This window comes from Magnolia sinica, chromosome 4 (genome assembly GCF_029962835.1).
Source record: "Magnolia sinica isolate HGM2019 chromosome 4, MsV1, whole genome shotgun sequence".
Classification (NCBI taxonomy): Eukaryota; Viridiplantae; Streptophyta; class Magnoliopsida; order Magnoliales; family Magnoliaceae; genus Magnolia; species Magnolia sinica.
In genome coordinates this window covers 1,200,907-1,221,173 of record NC_080576.1, presented here as the reverse complement: position 1 = coordinate 1,221,173, position 20,267 = coordinate 1,200,907, and the positions used below count along the sequence as shown (strand labels likewise).

General features: G+C 40.6%; 1 protein-coding gene across 5 annotated transcripts; it reads left to right on the top strand.

The window, feature by feature from the left end:
* Positions 1-10,474: 10,474 nt before the first annotated feature.
* Positions 10,475-16,786, top strand: LOC131242076 (transcription initiation factor TFIID subunit 8). 5 transcript variants are annotated; one of them, XM_058240473.1, is made up of 3 exons: positions 10,475-12,178; positions 13,945-14,031; positions 14,123-16,786. In XM_058240473.1, exon 1 carries the CDS (start codon positions 10,853-10,855, stop codon positions 12,020-12,022), a length of 1,170 nt encoding a protein of 389 aa, XP_058096456.1. In that variant the 5' UTR covers positions 10,475-10,852; the 3' UTR covers positions 12,023-12,178; positions 13,945-14,031; positions 14,123-16,786. The 5 variants fall into 5 exon arrangements, with proteins under 5 accessions (XP_058096456.1, XP_058096452.1, XP_058096451.1 ...); XM_058240469.1 differs by having other exon boundaries at positions 13,938-14,031; XM_058240468.1 differs by lacking the exon at positions 13,945-14,031 and adding an exon at positions 13,814-13,894.
* Positions 16,787-20,267: the final 3,481 nt, after the last annotated feature.

Here is a 20,267-nt window from a genome sequence, read left to right as displayed (position 1 = left end):
TTGACTGACTATGACATCAAATCCTTTGAATTGGTCGGCCGATCATCTGGTGCAAAAATCAGTCACATTCGCTCATCAGGTGGGACACACCATGGAGAACAATATCTATACATTGATAAATAAATAAAAAATTATAAGTTTGGTTGACTCAATGAATGGATGGAGCTGATTTTTACATATAAAAATTATCACATTGGACGGATTAGATGTTGCACAGATGAAAGATTGGAAGTTATTTAGTGGGTGATCAGCAACTTGTGGTCAACCGGTTAGACCTTAGATCTTCACTTTCTTAAATGGTGTGAAACTAACGTGGATCCAGCCTAGTTAGTATTTAAATATTAATCCATTGATAACTTTACAAAACAAGTAATTGTTAGTAGATTAACGATCTACTATAATTCACGGTCGGACTAAATATATCCGGCTGTAATTTCATGGGACTGTAATACATTGGAAGCTTGCAACTAATGGTACACAATCTTTTACGTGGCAAGTAGGCAACTGAGGGAATTTCAGATGTAGCATGTAGGTGATTGAAAATAAACCTCCAAAAATGGATTTTTAAAAATATAGGATAACAGTGGTATGGTATAACCATCTCTCCACAAGGCATGTCACCCGTTTGTTTTTTTGTTTTTATTTATTTATTTATTTACACACACACACACCCATGCCGTAGTGGGATTTCACCACCTATGAATATCGAGCCCAAGAACTTGTGTTGAAACTCCTCAGAATCTACCATTGAGATAAGGACTCGAACCCAAAATAATAGCCCTATGTCACCCGGTTGATTATTCATCGAGTTCACACATATGCTTGCACAAATGATGGCTTATACTTTAAAAATAAAACCCATGAGGCAATCCCATCCATCTACTGTATATTTGACAATTACTTCATCTTCTTATTTTTTTCAATCGTTCACTTTGATGCCCACAAATTGGATAGTTGTCTAATATTAGTGATTTTTTAGACTTAAACAATCTATACTAGAGCCCTACATATGGACAGACCTAATTTGCACATCACCTCATGTCACGCCCCAGACTCGGTAACCGAACTCACAAGGAACCCGATAGCCGGTTCTGACCGTAACAGCCTCTGTAGTACCCCATTCTCGGCTCCTAAGGCAAGTTCCGATCCTGGGATCCCACAAGAAGAATTTCTGTAACCGAATAGTCATTTCCAATACGAGCATACCCAAGATCACAGCAAGTATATCTGAGAATAACAAAATCACACATCGCAAAATCCACTATGAATTTGAACTTTTACAAGCTTTCATAAGGTCCAAAATGGCATACATAAGATAATAGAAGGAGAAGAGAAAAGTCTGCAATACTGGGGTCCTCAAGCTCAACTCTAATCCAAGCTCTGCCGCTACGACGCCTGCCTAGGATCTCCTGCACGCATCAATTGTGCATAAGCTTATAGAAGCTTAGAGGGTGGTGAAAGTGTGTGACAATAGTGCGTAGAAGAATAACAGGAGGTACATGAATGGAAACATACTCAATGACAATATCACCAGCCTTACCAAGGCTTATCATGAATACGATACAATGAGTACTGAGCACTTTACCAAGGCGATGCATAAAGGGGCTTAAGTAGCCGATGCGAATGCAATGCGAAGTAATGTCAGTGCTCATAATCAATCCACATATCAAGTACATTTCCAATCTTAAGGAAATCACCAGGGTCCATTACACTGCTGGGTGACTGTCACTCTACAGACCCCGCACAGTTAAACAAGCATAAGAGGCCTCACTACTCGCCTATGAACAACCAATCACCAACAAAACTTGACGGTAGCGGATCCATTTATGAGCTGGTCAGACTCTGCCTAGTAATGCCTCCTTACATCAGGCAAGTAAGGCCACACCCCTACCCAACTGACTACATGACAGTGGGAGTCACGGCCTAATGGTATAAGGCCATCGTGCGCTCATAGTTTCCACTAGGTCACAATATTGGGACAGATCTTTGGTACTATGAAAGTTTTGAGAATTTCACTTATTGGCATCCTATACACCCGGTATGCTCAAGTAATATTTCCGGTGTCCACACATACGATCATCCACGAACATCCCTGTGGAAGTAAGGCCCTGGTGAAGCAAGGGCGGTATCATCATGAAATGCGATGCCAATGCATGAGTCACACATACAGATCATGCACAAGCTTCAGGCACTCAATGTGCACAATGGGAGAAACTCCATGCCTCTATGACCACCACACGATGCAATCAATTTACACAGATGATGCATATGGGTCACAATGATGTAAGTGCACTACCTGTAAAATATATTTCTCCTTTCTAAGGAGGGAAAAGGTCTAGATATATAGACAGGTATTCTAAGGAGAAGTGAAGTCTTCTAGTGGGGGCCCAATACTTTGGGATGACTCGCAAGCTAAGAGAGTCATAAAGCCTCAAGGAGGAAACAATCCTAAAAAGGTCCAAGGTGGGCCTTCAACCACCTATGAGGACCCTATGGGCCTACCTTAGAGCCACCAAGGAGGACATTCAACCTCGATTGAGTCCCAAAAGGTAGCCCACTACGCATATAAAGTAAAGTCCAAGGCCCAAGCAATCCATGGCCTAGTGAGCCATAGACTAAGCCCAATACATAAGCAACATGGTGGGCCCTCAAATAAGGTTTGGGCCCAACCATAAAGATCATGAGTCTATTCATTGTGGTGGGCCTAATGGGCAGTCCATTATTCCAACATATGGGTAATTCTTATATTTAAAACAAGTAAGTTGGGCCTTACATCTCGACTTAAGTATGGGTTTATTTTAATGGGCAAGCAAGCACCCAACTTCTTGAATATTTTGGCCCATAAAACTCATCACAATGGCAAGATAAATATAGGCCCCAAGGGTCCAATGGGCCTATCAAAAGTTTCAAAACAATGGGCCTCGAAAAACCCAACAAATAACTAAGAAGATTAGTCCAATAAAAACTCAATTGGAATAGGCCTTAAGTATGCACTAATTAAGCCCAAAATCTAATTAAAAAAATAGGGCAAGATATGTGTAATAATATCTCCAAATTTGGTGAACCATGCAGCCCCAAAACATTCATTTATGGGCAGCAACCATGGGCCTACTGCTGAAATTCCAACCCACCCACAATTTGACATTGCTGGAAATTCAAAAATTAATTAAATTATATGTTTATTTTAGTTCCTGGTGACCCATACATGTCACAGGGGGGTCTACCAGATGAAGGGAGTGGATTTAACACATAAATCAGATGGGCCGTGCTGCTGGACTGGACGTCGAGCAGCAGCCCAATGGGTTGGGCGTCCCATGTATAGGCAGCTCTATGGGCCTGGGTATTTAGCCCAAAAACTCATCTAATGGGCCCTAATTGAATGCTACTGAAGGGGAGAATGATCAAGTCCCCTATGGATCCCACGTGGATGAACGGTGGGATATAAAATACACTAAGGTGGGCCCATAAAGTGGCCTGGACAGCCAGCCAAGGCTGAACGCCCCATCATGGGCGTCCCAGCCTGGTGGGCCACTCCAGGCCGCACCACGGACGGTACAGGGGCCAGTTGACCCTGAAAGTTTACAGGGTGGTCCCTCCATGGGTGGGCCACACCTCTACAAAATTTCATGATTTTTGGATGCTCAGAAGTATTTTAATTAAATTCAGAATTACAATCTGTCAAGAAAATTCTACTGTATTAAAATATTGTTGTCCATACAATGTACACCCCAAAATGTGGGCCCAAACTTCACCTAAGAGGGTAAGGATGAGTGATTAAGATTTTTTCCATAAAATACAACAAGTTAGGGTCCACAAAAGTGGCCCACCACTCAGAAAATCATGCTGAAAATTGTGTTTTCCCTTCGATGTACAAGGCTGGACGGTCCAACAAGGTGGACCGCCCACCCCCTTTAGGCCTCATCTTTGGGTGCCTTTGCATGGACATTCTGAGGTGTGATCTACCATACCTTAAGGTGGGGTTCACACCTTCATATTACACCTCATAATTATAAGAAAAATAGTGAAAATCATGATCCAAAATCCATGCCAAACATTGACTAAAACAGTCCATGTAACAGTCCAGATTTTTGGACAACAATACATGGCTAGATATATCAGCCTATATCTCAATAATCTCAGCAGTTAAAAGGGTGTGTGGCTTTCCTTAGTGGGCCCCACACATGTCCAAATTATGAACTGAGGTTAGGACACTTGCATGCATTGATTAAGGTGCCCAAGAATCATGGGATTTGGTGGTAGGGGCGTCCCACCTTGCTGGAATTTTGGGACATCCTAGGCCCACCAAGTGGGCCACACACACACATCATCATCCACACATCAGAGAAAAGAGAAGAAGAAAAAGGCAATCCGGCCATGAGGTAGGGCCCCGCCACTAATGGGACCTCCCAAGAATTAATCTCATCCATACAACTATATAAATTGTACATGCAACAATAAACCAATGCATGCATGATCTATAACTAAAATGGGTGGTTGAGATGCCATCCTAACATGACTTTTAGGGTCTAAATGCCCTTAGAATGAAGTAGATAATACAATACATCATGATGGGGTCCATGGAGAATGACCCCATCATATATTGTGATATGCATGTAGGATGGGCCAAAGGGCCACATCCATGGGGTCAAATGGGATCCCCACCATGGTTTGATGGGTCCCATATAATCTATATATGAAGAAAAGAGAAGATTAAAGGTCAGAAAAAAAAATTAGAAATTATATTCACCCACTTGCAAATCAAGCCTCCAAACTCCTATACCATGAAGGTCTTGAGCCTAAGAAGAAGTTTTAATGGTGGAGATTTACTTTTAATGGTGGGATTTGGAGTATGTTGGGGATTAGGGGGCTGGAGAAAAGAGGGAGGGATGGACGTTGGGAGAGGGAGAAGTTGCTAGCAATGGAGGGAAATGAGAAAAATAAAGATAGAGAAAGGGTTATGATGAGTTTGTAAGAGAAGTCATCATTGCATAGGAGGAGTTTACAATACTTAGGCTTTAGGCTAGGCTTGGGTAGTGTTTGTTGAGGTGGGTGGTGTTTCCATAGAATTTATGTGGTGTGTGTAGTGTGTATGGGGACTTGTGCCAAAGAGGTGGTCCACATGCATTGCATAAAAGTTGGGCCACACAATTAAGGGTCATACTATGTAATGTTCATAACTTTTGATTCGTAAGTCGGATAGATACACAAGATACGCCGTTGGAACCGCAACGACGATGCAAACAAGATGACATATGTCTCAGGTTGATCCGAGTCGAGTTTACGTGATCGGACTCAAGCATGACCGCAAACACAATTCGAGGGTCGCGAGTCGCCGAAATTCAACCGGTCGGACTGCGGGACCACGAGAAATGAAATGCATACTGACACACACACACATGCACATGCAGGAACTCGGGTCGAGTCTTACACCTCGACACCCATCCTATCGAGGGATGGATATACTTAGATTGTGTTTGTTCCAAACTGACCATATCATCTTACATGTTTAAATTATGAGACCTAACTCGGGTAGATCATGAATAAAAATTTCACACCAACTTGGTTGATAAAATATCTTCTTGGTGAAAAATTAATAGTTGAAATGAAAAACATCCAATGGTCATAATATAGCAAGCATGGATCCATGATTAAAGAGTATGATAGATGGATTAATTTGATTTGGGTAAATGTATCATCATCCCACAAACAAGAATGGCTTGCTCATATTAAATTTGAAGTGTCATGCTGTTGATGCAGAAATATGGTTAGCCCTCCCTGGGCTCGTAAACTTGCACAAATAACAGATAAGAAAGACCTTGATTCATACCGGGACCCTCCAATGCCTAAGTCAGGAATCTGGGTCTAATTAAGTATCGAGAGTTTAGGACTAGAGATTATGCGTACCTTTCACCATTAGGGGTACTCTTATTTATATATAGAGAGGGGTGGTGGCATGAAGGATCTTTCTTTGATTTGGTAAGAATGAATTATAATAGAATTCAAACTCTTTGTTCCGCAAGAGAATCTTTCTAGATTTTATGGGTCTTGTTTGGTTAACAATTTAAATCTAAATAAAGGGTTGGTAAAAGTCACATCATATTTTGTGTATGACTAGAAAACTAGTGTTTTGTGAATTATATTAAACCAGTAAGCAAAATTTGACTATGATATTTGGATAATGACTATATTTTTACATATAATGTTTCATTCACTATTTTAATAGGCTGAAACTTCTCACAAGAAAAATTCCAATTAATTGATATGGCCTTGCCATTAAGTCCACATCATTTTTTAAAAAGATGCCATGCAAAAGACTGTAATGATGGGGTGATCCTATTCATCCTTGATTGGGACTTATTTTTCTACTATTCCCTTTTTCAGGATAGGATGGGATGGCCTTGTTTCCCAACAAAACTAATTTTTTATAATCATAAGAAATCAATGATGGGCTCTATAATAAATAAATGGATCAAATTGTTTATTAGACCTATTTTCATTTAAATGATTTTGACTATTTACGCTAAAGACCTTGATCCAATGACTAACATTTGTATAGCTCTTGCCAAATAGACCATTAAGCGTGAGTTAGACCCAATGGTCCAAATCAATGGATTGGACAACCCAAGGCTCCTAATGCAGGAAAATGCAACCAGGAGCACTGTAACTTATTGTGCTCTCTGGAGCATCTCTCATAGTTGTATGGATGTGATTATAATATAATTCTAGAGTAATTAACTGTAAATTTTCTAATTTCCCAACCATAAAATTAGCTGGCAGGTCACTTATGGAAGTTACTAAACTTTTTAGCAAACTTGATGAATAGCTCAAATTCAAAATAATGATGAATGACTCAAATTGAGAAAAGTCAATGGAGGTATGATACGTAGTATTACATGAGAAATAGAATGTGTATGAAATTTTTTTCTAAGATATTTGGAGCACTTTTTGTAATGTCATAGTTGACACCAATACAATATTACACATCATTAAGATAATTGACACAGTAATGCGGCTGAGAAGACATAAACAAGATGCGTGACTGAGCTACAAGGTGTGACCGAGATGCACCAAAAATTAGAATGCCTTCAAGAGAAGAGGAATAATCAGGAAGGAAACATATATAGGGAATGATCTAAATGGTGATACCTCAGTTGCAATAACCATCCAATAAAGAAGAGAAACACTTGAAGAATAGATACAAAAGAAATCTATAAATAAAATGAAGATTAGCGAAGCAAGAACACATGCACATTAAAAAAAATCATAAACCAAACCAACTCAAATTTATCTTAGCTTTATCCTAGGAGCAATAATGATCTAGTAGTGATCATCCTTGGTTGTTATACAAGTTTATGCTCATACACTGAAGTTGATCCTTATCCAATACAAGCAGTTCTTTTAGAATAAGCATTCTTGCGATTATTCTTAATGACCAATTGTAAATATTTCGTTTTGTTCAATTGCACCAATATATCAAAAGTCATTTTCTGTGAAAGGCGAGGCACAATCCATCTTTGGAGGAAGAACCCCACCCTTCGACTATCGCTTAATCATTACAAATATTCTACAAGTGGTTGAGTAGGCGACCGATCTTCTCAGATCTCAATCATATACTGTTAAGTTTGATGTATTTACTTATTTCAACGCTTGGGGTCAAGTTGTTCGGTTTGAATCAAGCAGCTATATCGATTCTGGCACGCCTGCATACATTGCACGTGACAGAAAGCAAATCGAGTGTCAACATAAGGTAAGGGCCATCTCATCACGCTCTAAGTCTCCTACCACCATGCGAAAGTGGTAGAAAGGGGTTGTGCTCACGCGAGACGTTAAAAGTTCAACTCCAATTACACAGGCACTCCCATCTTGCCTCGTTGTTGGAGTGGATTAGGCAATGAGGTCCTTCCCTCATTTGCGGTGTGGTAATGTGGTGAGACTTGATCCATGGGTCATATGCAACAGTGATGATGCTTGACCTAAAAATCCTGAAAAAAAGCCTGGTTACATCTCTGATTGCTTTCAACTCCACCAATCTAATTTCGCCACATCACTGCACTACTGCACTAAGATGAGGCGCTCCTTGTTAGCTTTTGGTTTGTTTTGGTCATGCGTGATGTGTGTGGGCATGCTAGAAATCGATTGTACGGTTCAATTCAAACCAAACAACTTGACCCCAAGAGTTCAGACAGGCAGATGCGTCAAGTACTATCGTATATGACTAAGACCTGAGAAGATCAATCACATTTTCAACAACTCGCAAGATAATTATAAGATAATCAAGTGATTATAGGGGGGTGAGGTTCTTCCTTTGAAGATGGGTTGCACATTACATTATGTATGAAAGGACTGTTGCATATGGAAACAATCAGATAAAAAGAAAATACTTATAGTTGATTAGAGGGAATAACTGCAAGTCGCATTTCTGAAAGAAGAACTAAGTATATTGCAAATGAGAATAGTTCAGCATATAAGTACAAACTTGGATTACAACTACTTAATTATAACTAAGGATTACCGCTACTGGATTAACGCTACTCATAGGATAAAGCTAAGCGATAATAAGGAAAGATAATTTGATTGGTTTGATTGGATTAGTATAATACGTTTTGCTTTGTTGAATTCCTTTTCATTTATAAATCTCTTTCATGGTTATCTTTCAAACATTTACCTCTTCATTTCATGAGCATGACAATTGATTCATTGCCACATTGGTACTATATATTATTCATTCTCTTTTTGATTTGTATACTTTTAATCATTCTTTCTTTTTTTGGACTATGTTCCACTATTAGGCTTTTCCAATTAATGTAAAAAGTGAGGAAATAGATTGTCTACTCCTTTGCCACCACCCCGTTGACTAGTGGTTGGTGCTCCATGGCCCCCACTATGATGTATGTGCTTCATCCATGCTGTCTATCTACTTTTCTAGATCATTCAATGTTACGAGACTAAAAAGAGGTACATCCCAATTTGAATGAAGGTCAACAATTAAAAACTTCTTGGGGCATAAAAGTTTTGGATTGATTTTTGTTTTTCTTCCTTCATTTGGATCTGGATGACATAATCAACAGATTGGATGTCAAATAAACAGTACAGTGGGCCTTAGTAGGATTTTAACGGTGGATACCCAATTACTATTGTTTTCTCGTGGTGTGGTCCACCTGCGATTTATATCCCTCTCATTTTAAGATTAAGCCTTAGAATGATATGTAAAAATGGATGAATGAAGTGGATGAAGCACATCCATCATGGTGGGCCCACAGAGCACCGACCACCAGCCAACGGGCTGGTGGCAGGGGGAGTAGCCAATCCGTTTCCATTCCAAGACCGGCCAAAAATAGGATGCGACACTCCTCACGAGATAATCCACGTCTGTCATTCGATAACACGTGACGTAAAGATTCAGGCCGACCTGATAATCTAGTGATTATGAGAATTTGGTCAACGATCGTCCAAGTACAACGTACAAGTGTGATCTATATGGTGATCAAATGGGCCCACTTTATGAGACATGCCATCTAAACGGTGGGATCTGCCCGATGAGTGGCTTCGATCTTTCAAACGTGCTCCAAGTTCAAGGAACAAAAGAGGTGTACTCGGCCGAGTTCAATCAGTATTCCTCGGACCATGTGTTGCCTTAGCTGCTAGCCTGAGATGGACAGGGACTTCCTCTCACCAGCGGAAACATTCCATGGGTCTGTGAATCCATACCATTCATCACGCAGGCCATGTTGTGGACATTTAAAGAATAATCATACAGGTCCCTTATCATGTTGAATACGGATCGTTAGATACATTTTTTTTTCTAACAGTCCATTTTCGACACAGAAGAACTGAATATAAGACAGACGATATCGTTTTATCTATAGTTAGATAATGCACACCGTGCTCCTACCTGACGAACAGTCGGTCTAGATCTCCCATTCGTGTACGATTCTGGCACACATGCTGCGAATTCCCGTCGATGTCACGCGAGAGTGTAATACTTTTCATCGCGAGCAAATAATCTGCCTTCAGTCATCTGCATCGCTCAGCTCAGAGAGATCTTATACTCCACCTGTCCACCAGTCTGATGGTTTTAAGAGAGATCTTTTCAGGCTCTCGCGAATAGTACATGCGGCATATGAATAATTCCATCCAAATCGTACAGATAACAGGTCCGCATTGCATCAGTCGCAAATCAACAACTAAAAAACCGAAATAATTCCTCATAAATCTGATCATTGGCCATCCAAACGCGGTTAAAACGGTAAACGGTCAACGTCCAAAATAAAGAAATAAATATACACTGATAAAAGTTTACGGTGGTCTAATAAATTTATTCACATATACTTTACGCAATTTGGACAGTTTGATCTGAGTTAAATTCACGACACCTGTACAATTTGCTGCGAATGCGCATGAACGAAGATACTCTACTGGAGTATTAAATAACTCCTACCCTTCTATAAATATCAAACTCCTTCCCCCCCTTCTCGACTCATCTCGCTTGCTCGCGATCTCGATTTGATTCGATAATTTCTAGGGTTTTACGAGGGTTTTTCAAAATCCCCTCCAAAATCCCACCAAAACCACTCATTTCCTCAAAAACAAAATCCTCCTATATTCCCTTCCAAAACCCTATAAAAATCCAAAAATCCTTATCCAGGGATTCCTCTTTCTTCCGCCATGGCAGAAATCCTCTCTCGAACGGCAGCCGATCCCATTCCCAGACTCTAGAACGTCTGTCCTGGATCCAAATGTCTTTCCTCCGAAAGAGCTGGTTTTTACGGGAACGCTGAGAAGGCGGACGCGACCTGGCTTAAAACCCTAGCAAGGGTTTCATATGAAGGAATTTGATGTGATTCATTGAAATATGAGCGATGGCGGTGGGGAGAGTGGAAGAGATATCGACAACAGCGGCATCACTCACAACAACAGCTACAACAACAGCAACGAGAGCGGCACCAAGAGTAGGGAGGCCCCCTCTGGCAGTGACGATTTCGGCCGTGCAGTCACTCGTATCGCTGTCGCGCAGGTCTGTGAGGTTGCAGGGTTCCAGAGTTTCCAGCAGTCTGCGCTTGACGCCCTCTCTGACATTGCGGTGAGGTATTTGAGGGATCTGGGGAAGACGGCCCGCTTCTATGCGAATTCATCAGGAAGGACAGAATGCAATGTGTTTGATGTCATCCAAGGGTTGGAAGACTTGTGCTTGTTGCAGGGTTTCTCTGGTGCGTCAGATGTCAACCGGTGTCTTGCTGGTTCCGGCACGGTCCGTGAGATCATGCAGTATGTGAGCTTGTCAGAGGAGATACCGTTTGTGCGGCCCCTCCCACGGTTCCCCGTCATTAAGGCCCGGAAGCCGACACCGAGCTTTGCTCAGGTTGGGGAAGTGCCGCCTGGCAAGCATATACCTGATTGGCTGCCGGCCTTCCCTGACCCCCACACTTATGTTCGCACGCCTGTTTGGAATGAGCGTGCCAAAGATCCCTCCACAGATAAGATGGAGCAGGCAAGGCAGCAGGCAAGGCAGCGGAGGAAGGCAGAGAGGTCACTATTGAGTTTGCAGCAGCGGTTGGCATGCAATGGTACAGCAGGGCCGTCCTGGGCAGATGCTGGTGATGCTGGGAAGGAAAAAGGGGCATTGGATGCTAACCCTTTTCTTGCCCCACCATTGCAGTTTGGGGAGAAGGATGTGTCTGTGGTCAATATTCCTGCTCGGCTTTCAAATGAAGCGGCTGTAGAGAATCAGGTTTCTGTGCTTGAGACCTTTGCACCAGCCATTGAAGCAGCGAAGAGCGGATTTTCTGATTCTGGAGAGGGGGAGAGGAAGGTTCTTCCGAACAAGCGACCTGCTGTGCGTTTCGGGTTTGGGATTGACAAAAAATCTGTCTCTGTCCCTTTGGGTATGGGTGCTAAAAACATGGGTGTTGAGAGATCAACTTATTGGTTTGGGAGGGATGACGAGAAGGATGACAAGAAAAGGAGAGCGGAGCAGATATTAAAGGAAGCAATGGAAAGCCCACAAGAACTTGCTCAATTGTAAACTAATTGGTTGACTTGCCTACGCGATGAGGAAGTTGTATTTTTATCCGGGAATTGGGTAGCGGTAGTGGGACGTGGCATCTTGTTGTAATGGTATGGAATTCAACCAGACCGCTGTTCGCGTGTTCGGTATGGTTTAGTCTTAACGGGTTTCAAGGTATGTGAATATCAATTCCCATCGCACAGTAGGATTTGTCTACAATCCATTCTTTTCTAAAGAAATTCTTGCTTCCCCATCCTTCCATTGTCTGTTTTGATGTTTTCATACCAATTGCAGTTGAGAAAATTAATCCCTCAACACTAACAAAAGTATGTCCACGGGAAAAAAGAAGGGATCACGACTTGTATGCATCCTATTCTCTAGAATTATGAAACACTGATAAAAGTATTGTTGTGGAAAATTTTTAGTTCAGCCACAAGGAAAAAAAGGATATAGCTTTGTATATATATTTTTGGACTCATAGCACCTGTTCGAGAAATAGGCTTCCGCATGTAATATTGAGGCTTCACTTTCAACTTTCCAAAAAAAAAAAGTAGTAATATAGAGGTTTCTTGTCTGTATGAAGAGTGAGTAGTACCAAAGAATGGTTGTAGGAGAATTGTTTTAATTTTGGCATCTGGCTTTGCTGAAATCCTTCATCTAGTTGTATTTCTAATCATTGGTGTTTTAGCCCTGTCTGTGACAACTATGCCCCCTTATGTGGTTCTTTGTTATATTCAACTTGTTAGACATTTAGTGTTGCATCATTCATTTACTCAATCCCCTGACTGGATGAAGTCATGGTTTGAACACCAGATGAATTAGGAGCTAGCAGTCTAGATATTGCTTCTTAGGTGTTGAAAGAAGTTGTTGAAATCCTTCATGTAATTGTATGTTTTTTTTTTGAAAGATGATTTTTTATTAAGAGAGAAAACAGAAACAAAAGAGGAACAAAAAAGGGAAAAAAAAGCAGAAAACATGAAGAACAAAACAGAAAACAGAAAAAAAAAACCCTAGAAAAAGACTACAACAGCCCTAAGCTAAAGTACAACAACAGAAGAAGAGCAACCCCCTGCTGCTCCAAAAACAAAACCTAGGAAGCTCAATCCTGAAACAGCATGACCACAGAGCTAAGGACCCTGGAGCTCCCTTTGCTTTTGCTACGAAAGCAACACTCATTTCTTTCACACCTAACTGCCCCAAAGGAGAGCCAGCAGCACCATCCTCCATCTTTTCTTGCCCAGACATTGCTTCGTGTCAGTGGTACTATGTAGAAGTTTTGTTATGTTGAAGGTGTTAGACCTTTACTGCCAGCTCAATTACATATTTTTTCTTGAAGAATGGCAACATTATTTTCACTTGCACCTCTCCTTTAGGAAGTGTTTAACAACAGGGTATTGAACTAGATGAAATAATATCTGAAATACTATATGAAACTATGAAGCTGTGATCTAGACGTGGCTTGTCAGCAGTTGGATGAAGCATCATAGCTGAAAATACAAATTATATTTCGTGAAACACAGTAAGATCACATATGGAGGTTGATTTAGTTGATTCGGATGCTGACGTGCTTTGAAGGCATAAATTTTTTTTCCCGCATTTGAGCTTTGCCATCATGTTTGAACTGGTGTCTTGTGCTAGGGCTCTTATACTTGCATTTTATGAGAACCAAACACAAACTTTTGCCAAATGCTTTGGTTCTGTAAGTCACATTATCGGTGAGGATTTTGTTGGAGGTTTGAACTTGCAACTGCTGTGTCCTTTATATGATGTTTGATATATGCCGAGGCTATTTTTGACATTATTGAACAGGATATGTGAAGCCTACCCTAAGTTGCTGGGACAAGGCTATGATGATGATGATGAATTCTTATTTATAGAAGGACTTTGCATGTGAGCGGCTTCTTACTTCCTCCATATTGATTTTATTTTCAAGTTTGTAGTGGTCATTTCCTTAATATCAGTTTCACTTCCTATTATTGGGCTTTCCATGAAGTACTTTTAACTTAGCATTCTTCTAGTTGATCAAGGTGAGGCAGCTTCATGTTTCAATTTGATGTCCACATTAGCGGATAGTGGTGTATTTTCTCTTTGTCACAACAATTGCTGATTATTACCCAGGTACGGGTGTGTTCTAGAAGAACGAGGCTACTTCAGTCAGATTAAGTTCAGAGTTGTCAGACTCACAAGAGGTGACAAGGTGCTTTCGACAATATATTCATACCAGGGTTTCCCAAGCGCAATTGCTTTTTGTTGGTTATGTGGGAAAGGCAATAGGCTCATTCTCAGTCACCTGAGTAGATGGTGATTACACAGATGTGTCTTTTGCCTTTGGAACACGGAGACTGTACCGTTTGTTTCTGCATTTTGACTTTACAGGACAGTTTGACGGCAGTACTTCTTACTTATCGGGCTAGTTGGGTGATGACTAGGTTGATTGAGGATTTTTTGAGGTTTGAATTGGGGTTCGCTTGGGTTCGAGAAAGTTCTTGTGGAGACTTTCTTTGCTGTGCTCTGGACAGTCTGTAGGATCATAATAATTTTTGTAACAAAGCAATTTAACGGGAAGATGTTCACTAGATTGCCTAGTGATTGATCTTCTTGGTTGTAGAACGACTTGGAAAGTTTGCACTGATATTTGTGAAAGCAGGTGTAGGCGAGGACTTGAATAATCAGTATGTGGCTTAAAAATCTGTACCTGAACTTGAAAAGTGATGGAGTCGCTCAGTTTTCCAACAAGTGCCTATATAGAACAAGTTAGTGATTACTTTTCTTCCCTATTTCTAGCAAGAAGTGGAATAGTAACTTAAATCCTTTTCCACCTGGAGGGATATAGAGAGGGAGATCATTTTGGATTTGAAGTCTTCCATGTTGAGACATTTTTTAGTTACCAAAATGAGGGTTTCAAATGTCGGAGATTTTCAACTTTGGATGGAGAGGGTTTCCTGTTAGAGATGGAGAGATGGTTTCCATTCATCTCCGTGAGGCTGAGAGGGCATACAATATGGCAAGAGATAAAAGGGTGATGAGGTTATTCAAAGCTAAAAAATTCCTCAGTCTTGTAGATAATTTTCTATTTTTTCAATACGTTAAACCGCCTGCCCTAATTAGGACAATATTTTGACAACGATGATAGTCATCACCATCATCATCTCAGCCTTATCCCAATTAGTTGGGGTTGACGGTGAAGCAGTGATTTCAATATTTTTATGACGATGACAACAATGATTTCAATATTTAAAACTCCCTTACAATGTTATGACAATGATGGTGAGTTCATATTTGAAACCCTCATATATTCCCATTTACATTTTGCTGATGATGCGACTCTTTTTGGTGATGCAAATTTAACTCAGGTGGCTACTTTTAGAAATATCTTGACATTTTCGAAGCAGTATCTAGAAAAATATTAAATCTTTAGAAGATTGGGTAGTTTTTGAGATTGTTGGATGCTTCGAATGCAAAGTAAGGAAACTTCCCTCAAGCCATTTCGGTTTTCCTTTAGTTTTGGCAAATCGACCAAAAGGCTTTGCTCGCATTGGAGAGTGGAAAGGAAAGCATTTGGCATGGACAAGCAGGTATATTTTCTTTGGTGTAGGGTTACTATGATCAAATGGGCAATTGTTGATATGCTAATTAATTTCATTCTGTATTTCAATGCCCGATTAGTGTGCCAAGCAAATTGGAGAAATTTTGTATCGGCTTTATGGAGAGGCATTGGGGGAAAAGCATAAAATTTCATCTGATGGAGTGGGGATTAAGGAGAAGTATGTAAGTCGCAAACAAGGTGGGGCAGGTGTGGGATCACTAGAAGCTATGAATATTGGATTGCTTGATAAAATGGTTGTGAAGATATGAGGCAGTGGGAAACAACTTACGGAAGTAGGTGATCATGAACAAACATGGTGTTAGGGAAGGGTGGTAGTTTGTAAAAATTTCATTGCAATTTAGGGCAACATGCTTGTGAAAAAAAGGGGCAATGGAAAATGCGGAAGCGATTATTGTATGTGGTTTTGGGAAGATACATGGTGTGTAAATACTTCATTGTGCCAACAGGGGAGACTGTTTGGACTCCTGAGTGATATCATGGACCTCTCATGGTAATTGCTTCTAGGTGGCTTGTGTAGAAAGATGATTATAATGAATTAATCACTTAAGAAGCAAGAAGATGGTGATTACTGATGTTCGCTTTGTCTCTAGGTTGTCGAATCGGCGGAGCACTATATTGCTATTTGTTGTCGTCTTGTAAGTGGAGGTTCTTCAATCTTTTTGGGTCAGATTGGACGATGCTAAGTTGGGGCATTCTTTAGCTTGGGCATACTTTTTGGTAATAGGGATGATTTGCTAGGGTGTGTGAGGAATCCTTTATGGAAGCTTGCATTTTTAGCAGGGTTGTAGGTAACATGGAATGAACTCGGCTACCAAATTATTTAAAAAAGTCAAGAGGTAAGAAGAGTTTTTTCTCTACGGGCCTGTAGAAATGTCTTAGCATAGGTGAAAGAAGGTATACATTTTTTTAAAATTTAAAATTTTTTTCTTCTGAAAGATGCCTAGTTGAGAGATGTTTTGGCTTACACAAGAATGCAAACCAGAGGAGTTACATAATTTGTATTGTTGATGATCGATTTTGTTAGCATTGAGGTCTTGTCATTTGCTTCCGTCTCTTGTTTAGGGTGTTTTTTGTGTACTTGTTTTTCCACAAGAGATTACATTGGGGAAATTGTATATTGTTTATTTCATTGAGAATGACAAGAATTTATAAAAGAGGCGGGAGATTTGTAGAAGTCTATATGGATGCTTTGGAAAAAAAAAATAAAAATGAAAGAAAAAGAAAAACGAGATTCTTACCTAATTCCTCTTTGCCATCTTCTCTAAGCAACGTCCTTCCTAGTTTCTTTGGTCTTTGCTCTCTTAAATTATCGACCTAAGATTCCAACACGGTCATTTTTTAGTACTACCTAGTCATCAATCTTTCCTAATTCCTCTTTTCCACCTTTATTGTAACTAAAATTGCATTCCATATGCTAGGTTTTAGCCCGACTAAGATTCTAGAGCACCCCTCCATTGTTCAAGCCTTGCGTTTACCTCACTTCTCATCAGTCAAACTATACAATTTGCAAACAACATACACCATGGGACCTCTTCTGTAAATTCCTCATTAACTTGCCCATAATCAATGCAAAAAGGTACGGGTTCCTTGCCAACCCTTGGTGTAAGCCTACATTAATTGGAAACTCACTTGCCTCTCAAGAAGTGGTCGTGGCATTTGTTACTGCTTCCTTGTGCATATCCTTAATCTGGTCAATATATCAGCTTGAGACCCCTTTATTTCCCAACACCCACTCACTAGCTTAGCTCCCAACACCATTTGTTGAAAAAATGATTATGGAGCTTCAACTCTGGCACATGCCTTGATAGAATAACACTCCTTAAGGATTATGCTCACATGAACTACAAAATGTGGAAGCAGCCCCCCCCCCCCCCCAAAGCGTAACTATTAAGTTTTTGAAGGAAACTTCCATGCCTTGAAATACAAAATAAGGAATGGAATAAGTCGCCTTTTGGAAGGAAGAAAGATGTGATTTTGGCAGGATTGATTCCCTTTGGTGAAGAGGAGTGGAGTGTTTTGAAGTTTCTAAACTTGTCGACAAAAAAACTTTTTAAATGCTCGGTAGAAATAGATTTAGCTAAAGGGAAAGCTTTTACCGCTGCCCAATATCCCTGTTTCTTCCAAATAGTTATACAAATACACTTCTTTGATATCGAATTATGTTTCATTGGGCCTAGGGAGCCTATGATAGTCATAAGTGTTTTGAAGCAAGCAAGGAATGGCTTCAAAGCCATTGTGCGTTAGCATGCTCATACATTTTTTAGCTTCAAAACAACTATAAATTTAGGCTTTAGCACAATGGAAGTCAATTGGGAGAGACAAAGGGGACACCTGATCGACTGGAAGCGCAATGGAAGTCAATTGGGAGAGACAAAGGGGGACACCTAATCGACTAGCGCGCTCATACATTACGATTAGAGGCTAGTTAAAAGGCAACTTGATCGACTATGGGCCTCGGATGTCCATACAATTATCAACAAATGTCCAAAATACTCATGTGTTGATTATGTATACTTCAACTGTATAACACCCATGCTCCTTTATCAACATGTCTGCTGACCAATAGAAGCCAATTGGGAGAGGCAAAGGGGGACGTGTCATTTCGTATGTGAGTGTAAGCCAATTAAAAGGCAACTAGATAGACTGTGGGCCCCACATTTCTTTACGATTATGATGTAGGCCATGAGCCACCAAGGCCCACGACCATCTAGGCCCGCTATAGGGTGGTTCATTAAAGATTCATTTAGGGTCTATAAAAGAGGGGGTGGTGTGGGAGTTAGTCATCCTAATATTTTTTAAGTTGAGTTTTTCTCAAAGTATGCAAGAGAAGAAGTTTAACATCAATAAAGTTCATTCCTTAAAAAAACAAGAATCAATAAAGTTCTCTCCCTCTCTACTCGGTTATTCTTGTGAATTTTAATTCTTGCCACTTCTTTGCTGTTTAGTGTTGATATCTCATTGATTTGATAACTGAATTGCACCATTTTGGTATTAGAGCTGGTCGTCTTTTGGGATTTTTTGACTTTATGTCATCTCTTAATGGCATTGAAAGGAGTGGCACAGGAAGAGTTTGTGCGAGTAGCTTACTTGATCCGCGCATTTGCCGAGTGGGTAGATCAACTCACATATTCTAATCAGGCGGTGGAGCTCCGGCATGGAGGGAATCTGAAGCCTGAAGTTAGAGCATGTGGACACGTATGGGAAGGTTCCCACGAAAGTCATAACCAACAATGGGTGGTCTTGGCTTATGAAGACACTAATGATCAGATCATTCAATTATGCGAACGTGACAGAGAGCCCAAAATTGAAGTAGAAATTCCAAAAATGACGAAGAGATCCATGTAGTCGAAGAGAAAAATGACATATGAAGTGATCAATGCATTAATATTGGACTAGCACTTGAATTCACCAATGGATCAATTGATAGTGGCAGTCACATTGAGAGTCATGCTTGTAGGTTTAGCCTTCAAATTGAAGCACCTTTGGTAAAGATGACAATGGCACGAAAAAACGGGGCGATGTTGTAGGATCCACAAATAAATTTTTTTTGGTTGAAAGATTACGATTATATTAAAAAGGAGAACCAAAAACAAAAGAAGTCTGCTGAGAAGGCAGATTGAAATTACACTCCTAAAAAGAAAAAATCACAAGCATTTAGACTTTCCGCATTGGATGCCCATTCGATCAGCAGGCGTTTAGCCTTAGTCGCAACCTCCCTAGCAATATTAGAGGAATTATTGAAGATTCTGTTGATTCTCTCTCCCCAAACTGACCACCAGACAGCTAAAATAACCATCCTCCAGATTACTGTTTTCGCCTTCCCAAAATGGACCCCGTGCCATGCCTGAATGGATTGCTGAACCTCACATGGGACGCACCAACACATGTCAAACTGAAGCAAAAAATCAGCCCAAATGGACTGAATCAAAGGGCAGTGAAGAAAGAAATGATCGATTGTCTCTTTAGCCCGCATACAACATGAACAAATATTAGGAATGACCATCCCTTTCCTCATCAGATTATCCACCGTTAAGATTCTCTTTTTGCCCACCAACCAGCCGAAAGCAAGAATTTTTGGGGGAGCAGCATATTTCCAAATAAAAGAACAATGAGCAAGAGGTGCTGACTGTTGGCGGTGCAAACGATTGTACAGAGAACGAACTGAGAACGACGAAGATTTATCTAGTTTCCAGAAAATGCTGTCTTCGGAAGAAGAAGGAATTGCCATGTAGATGCATTCCAAAAGGGCCGCATAGTCTGATTTCGCCCAATCTTGGAGATCTCTTCTGCACGTCACGTTCCATATGACTTTACCCTCTTCAATAACAAAATGGTTAGCCACAAAAGAAGCTTTCGAAGAGGCGATGCGATACATTTGCGGGAATCTTGTTCTAAGTGGCTGGTCCCCGACCCAAATATTATCCCAAAAACGAATCTTTGCTCCATTGCCTAGGACGAAGCCTATGTCGGATACAACCACCTTTTGCATCTTCATAATATCTCTCCAGATGGGAGACACCCTTTTGGATGAAGACTCCTTAGACCACCAACCACCAGGAGATCTCCCGTATTTACTCTTGATGATGAAGTTCCAAAGACTCCCCTCCTCAGCCCCCAGCCTCCAAATCCACTTGCCGAGCAATGCCTGATTCATTG

Excerpts from the sequence above, each read along its gene's own strand:
- LOC131242076 (XM_058240473.1), top strand. The coding sequence starts at position 10,853 with ATGAGCGATGGCGGTGGGGAGAGTGGAAGAGATATCGACAACAGCGGC.